At 41.1% G+C, this 9,334-nt stretch overlaps 1 protein-coding gene across 1 annotated transcript; it reads right to left on the bottom strand.

The window, feature by feature from the left end:
- Window positions 1–1,515: 1,515 nt before the first annotated feature.
- On the bottom strand, window positions 1,516–8,976 carry LOC148047572 (uncharacterized). The gene is made up of 2 exons (XM_087708391.1): window positions 8,917–8,976; window positions 1,516–4,711 (listed from the first exon to the last, which is right to left on the bottom strand). Exon 2 carries the CDS (start codon window positions 3,874–3,876, stop codon window positions 2,575–2,577), a length of 1,302 nt encoding a protein of 433 aa, XP_087564517.1. The 5' UTR covers window positions 3,877–4,711; window positions 8,917–8,976; the 3' UTR covers window positions 1,516–2,574.
- Between the last annotated feature and the right edge of the window lie 358 nt (window positions 8,977–9,334).

Here is a 9,334-nt window from a genome sequence, read left to right as displayed (position 1 = left end):
TTGAATATGTGTGTTGAAGTTGTATTTGACTTCAGGGCTCACATTGATAGATTTTCTCCATGATGATTATCCCTAACTTATTCCTTCGGGCCTCCCGATGAGTCACTCATCACCACAGAAAGAGAGCAAGAAGCTCCCCATTCAAAAAGCGAGAACTACACTGGGGGAAAGAAGGGGGGGTGGAATATGCATACAAACTGCACATCCTTTAAGGATCTGCAAAGATTGCTCCAGCCAGTTATTTGTCTTAGGGGGTGCAGGACAACTCATGAACGCTTAGTTTTGCAAGAGACAGAAACGTGAAGATGGAAACTTGACCAGCTTTTCAAAATTAACTAGGTTCTGGGCCTTAAAAGTTCATCATTCACTTATTTATGTATGGTCCTTTGGTTATTGCCAGCTTGCTGGCTTGATTATGTTAATAGAATAATGCTGGCTTGATTATGTTAATAGAATAATGGAACATGCAACATTAATTCCTTATCTATATTATTGGGGAGCGAATCTTGCTAGATCAGTCTCCCCAATTTCCAGAGTAAGAATTCAACCTTGATTACTTCGGAGCAGAATATTTGGAGGGTGTTAGTTTGCAGATTCAAAGCCGATCAACACATTCCTGCACTTTTGTAGGGGTTTGGCTATCAATAGAGATGAATACTTCTCTACATCCTAAACATTTATGACCGATTTCCTGTGGCTCCCAAGGAATTAGGATCTGGGAGCATCAATAGGCCAGAGACTCCAAGGGAGCAAACTTCATTCATGCAGGCCAGACAGCATCCAAACATGTCCAGTGTGTTTTATTTCTGATGGAAGAAATTTTAAATCTTTTAAATGCCATGTGCTTCTGTAAATTGTCTTGCACAAAAGTTTTCATTAGGACAAAGCTGGAGAAAACATAAGAGGCAGTCTAGAAAAAAGGGGATAGAAAGAGTGGGTGACGCCATATATATGGGAAAAGAAATATAAACTCCCTAAATTGACACTTCAAAGGGTTGTAAAAGTAGATGCAAAAATCTATGAAAGGCTGCCATACTGTTTGTTTTGATTGCATACCTTTCTTAATTTGAAATATTTGAAGTAATATACAAAAGAAAATAATTTTACAAACAGGCTCAGGCAAATACCTCTCTAATTTGCAGGAGCATAAGTTGTTGGGGGAGGCACAACACACTCTGACTTTCAAGATTTTCTATTACCTTCAGTCTCTATTAAAAAAAAGCTGGGAGTCCTCCTGTGAAGTTGATTTCTTTGTACTGGTCTATCAAGTGGGGCTGAGCCTGAAGGACCGTTCATGGCTGAGGAGGGACTGGAACCTGGGTGTCCCCACTCCTCGTCCAGCAACAGCACCTTTCCCCCTGCAGCACACCTTTCTAATAGGAAAGCCATCCAGAGAGACCCCCTACTGCCCATTGGTCTCCTCCCCATCAGCTGCAGGAAGGCAAAGCACAGAGAGTGGAGATGAATGAATGTGGGTAGTCCTCGCTTAGTGACCACAACTATGATTCACAAGTCTGGCAAATAACTTTATTGCAATAGGCTTTTGACCTCACTTCCCTTCTAGTCATTACGTGAATCAACATGGACATTGAGGGAGACAGATTGGTCCTAGAGATGCAAAATTCAGAAGAGACAGGTTACAAGTTAACAATTGTAGTGCTTTAAAAATCCACTGTACGTGGATTTCTCCTCCTCACTGAGCAAGAGTTAGGAAATGAGCTTTATATTACCTTTTTATTATTAAATTCATTTATTATTGAACTTAATCACTGTCTATCTTGCAGTTTGAGGCAACTCTAAGCGTCTTGCTTGCTCAAATGTTTATAGCAACACTGACAATACCCATTTTTCCCTTGTCAAAAGCCACGGATAATTCTAACATGCTGCATTTTTAAAAATGAAACATTTTTAACTGTACATTTTTTCCCCTCATGTTAAGGTAGGAAAACAGAGAGGTTTGTCCTTCTTCTGCCCGACAGTGTGGCAAAATGGTTGCCGCTTCCACAAGTCCACTGCATGGTCCAGGGATGAATGCAGGACCCACTGAAAATGGTGGCTGCTGCTTCCAGGACACAGTCATGAGCTCCAGGGATGCATGTCCCCCCATCAGTAGTGAAATTCAATTTTGTTACTACCGATTCTGTGGGCGTGGCAGGGGAAGGATACTGCAAAATCTCCATTCCCTCCCCATTCCTGGGGGAAGGATACTGTAAAATCTCCATTTCCTCCCCAATCTGCAGCCAGCCAAAGGTGGTATTAGCCAGTTCTCTGAACTACTCAAAATATCTGCTACCGGTTCTCCAGAATCTGTCAGAACTTGCTGAATTTCACCCCTGCCTCCTGTCCTTCCCCGACATGAGGATCAGAGTTCTTCAAAATGTGAGGAGGAGGAGGAGGATGTGAGCCATGGTGGATTGGGAGTGAGGCCATTTTTCATTTTCATTTTCTCTCCACCTACAGATTTAATCCCGAGAAATGTTTGAGCAAAATGAATCAGGCCAAAATTCAAAGAAATCAATTTCTCACCTACACTTTCAATGAGAGATCACAAATGAAATTCAAGCGTTCTCTAAATCATCTACTTTTCCTCATATGGATTACCTTGTGTGCAATAAGGGATGATTTATGCTTGAAGTAATGACCACAGATTGGACAATTCAAAGATTTCTCCACGGTGTGAGTCTTCTGGTGTATCATTAGGTAGGAATTCTGACTGTAACATTTCCCACAATCAGAACATTCAAAGGGTTTCTCTCCTGTGTGAGTCCTCTGGTGTCTCATAAGGTGGGAATTTTGACAGAAACTTTTCCCACAGTCAGGACATTCAAAGGGTTTCTCTCCTGTGTGAATCCTCTGGTGTGTCACCAGACTGGAATTATCACTAAAACCTTTCCCACAGATAGGACATTCAAAGGGTTTCTCTCCTGTGTGAGTCCTCTGGTGTCTCACAAGGCTGGAATTATCACTAAAACCTTTCCCACAGATAGGACATTCAAAGGGTTTTTCTCCTGTGTGAATCCTCTGGTGTCTCACCAGATTGGAATTATCATGAAAACCTTTCCTACAGATAGAACACTGAAAGGGTTTCTCTCCTGTATGAGTCCTATGGTGTATCACCATATTTGAATTGTTAGTGAAACTTTTCCCACAGTCGAGACATTCAAAGGGTTTCTCCCCTGTGTGAGTCCTCTGGTGTAGCACCAGTGTAGAATTGCGATTAAAACTTTTCCCACAAATAGTACATTCAAAGGGTTTCTCTCCTGTATGAGTCCTATGATGCATCACCATATTGGAATTCTTAGTGAAACTTTTCCCACAGTCAAGACATTCAAATGGTTTCTCTCCTGTGTGAGTCCTCTGGTGTTTCCCCAGGCTGGAATTATCACTAAAACATTTTCCACAGATAGGACATTCAAAAGGTTTTTCTCCTGTGTGAGTCCTCTGGTGTATCACCAGGTAGAAATTCTGACTGTAACGTTTCCCACAATCCAGACATTCAAAGTGTTTCTCTCCTGTGTGAGTCCTCTGGTGTGTCACCAAATGGGAACTCTGCGTAAAACCTTTCCCACAATCAGGACATTCAAAGGGTTTCTCTCCTGTGTGAGTCCTCTGGTGTGTCACCAGGCTAGAATTATCACTAAAACTTTTCCCACAAATTGGACATTCAAAGGGTTTCTCTCCTGTGTGAGTCCTCTGGTGTATCACCAGGTGGGAATTCTGACTGTAACGTTTCCCACAATCCAGACATTCAAAGGGTTTCTCTCCTGTGTGAAACCTCTGGTGTATCACCAGGTGGGAATTCTGTCTGAATCTTTTCTCACAGTCAGGACATTCAAAGGGTTTCTCTCCTGTGTGAGTCCTCTGGCGTATCATCATATTTGAATTCTAATTAAAGCTTTCCCCATAGACAGGACATTCAAAGGGTTTCTCTCCTGTGTGTGTGGTCTTGTGTCTCATGAGTTGGGAATTTCTAATGAAACCTTTCCTGCAATCTCGCCACTCACAGGGTTTCTCTGTGGAGTGAATCCTCTGGTGTATTACCAGGCACGAATTATGACTGAAAGTTCTCCCACTGTCAGGACATTGAAAGGGTTTTTCTCCTTTGTGATTCCTCTGATATATCACCAAGTTGGAATTATAACTGAAAGTTTTCCAACAATCTGGACATTCAAAATATTTATCTCCTATGTGAGTCTTCTGCTGTATCACCAGGCTGGAATTGTGACTTTCCCATAATCAGGACATTCAAAGAGTTTCTATTCTGATTTAGTTCTGTGGTGTCTCTTGAGATGGAAATTTCTAATGAAGCTTTTCTCACAATCTAGACACTTACACGGTTTCTCCTTGGAATTCTTACAATGCCTTGTTTAGTGGTGCTTCCATTCAAGCCATTTCTTCCTCACAAGGAGAGGCCTCCATTACTGTCTACATGGCTTTACTATTGACCTTTTCCTCCCCACAGACCCAGATATTTCCCTCTTTTGCTGAATAAAAAATGATTTTTAATGTAATGTATCCTTGAGTTCTGCATAATCTGCTTATTCCGGCTTGAAATTGGTTTTCTCTCATTTGTCTAACAACTGCTAGAGGAGGAGTCGAATTGTGTGGTTTACTGAAGGAAATGAAAAATATTTTGATTTCTGGCTTGATTTTCTTCCCTTTTCAACATTGCTTGTCATTTACCGTTGTCCCAAGTGCACTTATTGTTTGTCTGTAGGATTTAAAGAAAAGTGGAACTTTGTTAATAAAATGCTTAGAGATGATGGGAAAAAAGAAAAAATATATATAAATCACAATGAAAAAGAAAACATGTCCCAATGCTAGAATAGTCTCTTGCCTTATTTATGATTCATTTGACACATGGAAGACTACTGAGATCCATGTTCAAATATCCATTCAATCAAATTCAGTTGTTTAGTTGGGTCAATCACAAATTCTTAGCAATGCAAAGGACTATCATCAATTATATCTTCAAGCGCTGGGGATAGATTATATAATTGCAGACATATCCCTACAGAAAGAAATACAGATACATCAGCCAACACATGTATACATGGAGAAAATCTATGCCTTTCAAGCCTGACAAAATGTCCCAGAATTGTTACAGTCAAATCTTCTGCGCTAAATTTAGAGATGTGGGGGCTTTAACTGATGAAATGATGCCGAAACCTCTGAAAGCTTTGAAGCACCACTTTTGCTCATGGAAGTCCTCAATTGCAAATAAGGGCAGAAAATACTGTCTACAACCCCTCTGGTGACATCCTTGTTCAAGTTGTCCTCACTTAACCTACCACAATTGGAAATGATAGCTGCGTCACCAAGCAGCTCAATCATTAAGCATGATGTCACATGACAGTGCCAATTTACATCTGTTCCTCTGTAGTTGTTAAGCAAATTGAAATAGATCTATACTAGTCTCCCTTTATTTATTTATTAGCACAAATACAACACAAATGTAACAAAGGCAACAGTAAAAATATTGGGTCTCTGTCTGGATGGTCTCTGATGACGAGCCGATGGACAGAGAATGGAAGCAGTGAACTTCCTCCCATATTTGCGCATACCAGGGGTTGTGACTTTAAATATATACCTTTCTCCCTGGCTCAGCTGATAAGGAGAAGAACTCTGTGGCTTAATGGTTCACACATCTGCCTAAGATGCAATACAGCACAGGTTCTAATCCCAGTAAGGGTATGGCTAGCTGATGAGAGCTAAATAGCTTGAAATAGATCTATACTAGTCTCCCTTTATTTATTTATCAGCACAAATACAACACAAATGTAACAAAGGCAACAGTAAAAATATTGGGTCTCTGTCTGGATGGTCTCTTATGACGAGCCGATGGACAGAGAATGGAAGCAGTGAACTTCCTCCCATATTTGCGCATACCAGGGGTTGTGACTTTAAATATATACCTTTCTCCCTGGTCTCTTGTGACGAGCCGATTGACAGATGATGGAAGCAGTTAGCTTCCTCCCACAATTGGGGCTTACCAGGGGTAGTAAAAATCTAATATAGATAGATAGATAGATAGATAGATAGATAGATAGATAGATAGATAGATAGATAGAGAGAGAGAGAGAGATAGATAGATAGATAGATAGATAGATAGATAGATAGATAGATAGATAGATAGATAGATAGATAGATATATGAGGCATACCAGGGGTTGTGACTATATATATATATATATATATATAGTCTCTTGTGACGAGATTGGAAAGAACTAATGTGGTTGCTATCATCAGAAAAGGAAAAAAAATGGACCCAAGAAACTACAGACCAATCAGCCTATCATCGATACCTGGGAAGATACTGGAAAAAATAATCAAAAAATAGACCTGTGAACATCTAGAAACAAATAAAATGATAACTAATAGCCAGCACAGGTTTGTTAAAAATAGATCATGCCAAACCAATCTTATTTCAATCTTTGGCAAAGTGGGTAAATTAGTGGAGCAGCAAAATGCTATGGATTTAGACTTCAGCAAGACATTTGACAAAGTAGACCACAACCTACTTCTTGGTAAGCTAGATAAAAGTGGGATAGATAGCATCACCACCAGATGAATTCATAACTGGCTGACAAACCATACTCAACAAATAGTCCTTAATGGCATGAATTCACGTGGAGGAAAGTAAGCAGTGGGGTACCACAAGGTTCTGTCTTAGGCCCAGTACTTTTCAATATCTTCATTAATGACTTAGATAAGGGTATAGAACAGGGGTGTCAAACTCATTTTCATTGAGGTCACATCAGGGTTGTGTTTGAGCTTGGCGGGCTGGGGTGGGTGTCAACATCATTTCTATTGGGGACCTGAATGCTCTGCCAGCGAAAATGGGCTTATGAGCTGTTTCTGGCTGCGACTGCCTCCTACAACCCTTTGCCAGCTAAAACTGTGACACACACACACACACCCCGGAGCTCCATTTTCACTGGCAGAGGCACCGTAGGCCAGTCCTTTGCTGTTTCCAAGGTGGCCCTGTGGGCTGGATCTGGCCCTCGGGCCTTGAGTTTGACACCCCTGATATAGGAGAACTCATCAGATTTGCAGATGACACTAAAGTGAAATGATGCTAAAATCTTGCTTCTCTCTACATTAGATTTCATGTTGTTAGATAGGGCCCATTGTTCAAGTCTGTCAATATCTTTTTGGATCCTAAGCTTCTCTTCTGGAGTGTTGGATATTCCTGCCAGCTTACTGTCATCTGCAAATTTGATGAGTTCCCCTTCTATTCCCTCATCTAAGTCATGTAGGAAGATACAGAAGAGTACTGGGCCTAAAACAGAATCCTATGGCATATCACTGCTTACCTCCTTTCGTGTAGATGTAGTACCATTAAGGACTACTTATTGAGTATGGTTTGTCAGCCAGTTAGAAATCTATCTGTTGGTGGCGCTGTTTTTCCCATATTTTTCTACCTTATCAAAAAGTAGGTTGTAGTCTAATTTATCATATGTCTTGCTGAAGTCTAAATATACTATGTCCACGGCATTTCTCTAGTCTACTAATTTAGCCACCTTGTCAAAGAATGAAATAAGAAGTTTGGCATGATCTGTTTTTAATAAATCCATGCTGGCTTTTAATTAAAACTTTTTTTGTTTCTAGTTATTCGCAGATCTGCTTTTTAATTATTTTTTCCGGTATCTTCCCAGGTATCGATGGTAGGCTGATTAATCTGTAGTTCTGTAGCTTCCTGGGTCTTGTTTTTCTTTTTCTTTTTTTGAAGCTGGGAACTACATCAGCTTTTTTCTAATCCTCAAGTAATATCCTGGTGAAGCCCACGATTTTTGAAAGATATGGAACAATGGTTCTGCGATAACATCTGCCAGTTCCCTCAGAAGCTTGGTGTTCTGAGAATCAGGTCCTGGTGATTTATATTCACCAAATCAAATTTCAGATGACACCAAGCTGGCAGGAATATCCAACACCCCAGAAGATAGGATCAAAATACAGAAGAATCTCAACAGACTTCAACACTGGGCCCTATTTATCAAAATGAAACTCAATGGAGAAAAAAACCACAATGTTTTACACTAAAGCAAAAAAAGCCCAAATGTACAGATACAGAGCAGATGGAACCTGGCAGTATTGATGAGAGGGAACATTGAATCATAGTGGACAATCATTTAAATATGAGCCAGCAAGGTGTTGCAGTGGCCAAAAAAGCCAATGCAATCTTAGGCTGTAATAACCGAAGGATATAGTCAAGATCAAGTGAAGCATTAGTACCAATTTATATTGCTTTGGTAAGACCAGAGTTGGAGTACTGCAATCATGTATAAAAAGATGCTGAAACTCCATAAAGAGCCCATAGAAGAGCAGCAAGGATGATTAGAGGGCTGGACACTGAAACAAAGAAAGACTGGTTGCAGGAATTGGGTATGTCTAATCTAGTGAAAATAAGAACTGGAGGTGACATGACAGCATCTTCCAATACTTGAGGGGCTGCTACAAAGAAAGGGGGGTGTCAACCTATTCTCCAAAGCACCTGAAGGTAGAACAAGAAACTGGATGGAGCAAGGAGATAAGCAGCCTAGAACTAAGGAGAAATTTCCTGACACCCAAAATAATTAACCAGTGGAACAGCTTAGCCTTCAGAAGTTGTGGGTGATCCATCACTGGAGGCTTTTAAGCAAAGACGGGACAGCCATTTGTCTGAAATGATATAGGGTCTCCTGCTTGATCAGGGAGTAGGAATAGAAGACCTCCAAGGTTCCTCTGTTACACTCTCTAGTGATGGAGCATCTACCACCTCTGGAGAATCAACCTTAGCTTAAAATAAGCATTTTCAATCTATTCACCAGAAGGAAAATTGCAGCCACCAGTTTCACAGCGTGAGGCACCAGTGAGATGCTTCAGCCCAGTTGCTTCTCTGCTTCCAGGACTCTCCTCCCAGCCGCCCTCAACTCACCTTCCAGCTGCTGCTTCGACCATGGGAAGAGCACAAAAGACGCTCTGCACACACCAGTCTCCTCCCACGAGTCATCCAGAACAGGAAGTTCCTCTGCGTTTCTCATCTACTCCCATCCTTTTTAGCAATACGGTACTCGATGGTTTTAACTCCTTTATTATGCACTATGTACTTTAAAGGCATAGATGTTGCTTACCTGATCGCCATCTCCAAGTAGGAGGCAGAAAAATTCGCTTGTCCCGTCTCTACTACCTAAGGCGTTTGCAAGATATTTTCACTGTTGTTAAGTCCTCGAGGCTACGACGCCATTGACTTGCATTGCTAGCTCCTGATTGGGTAAGACGCGAGCAGCCAGCTGGCGGGAGAATCCAGCTATGCTATTGGTTAAGCGTCTGACAGCTCCGGTATAAAAGGGCTG

The sequence above is a fragment of the Thamnophis sirtalis genome, unplaced genomic scaffold (assembly GCF_051295495.1).
Source record: "Thamnophis sirtalis isolate CommonGarterSnake01/CBP01778 unplaced genomic scaffold, rThaSir2_p1.2 scaffold_3, whole genome shotgun sequence".
NCBI classification, from domain to species: domain Eukaryota; kingdom Metazoa; phylum Chordata; class Lepidosauria; order Squamata; family Natricidae; genus Thamnophis; species Thamnophis sirtalis.
The sequence above is the reverse complement of the archived record's forward strand: the minus strand, read 5'-3'. Positions and strand labels throughout refer to the sequence as shown.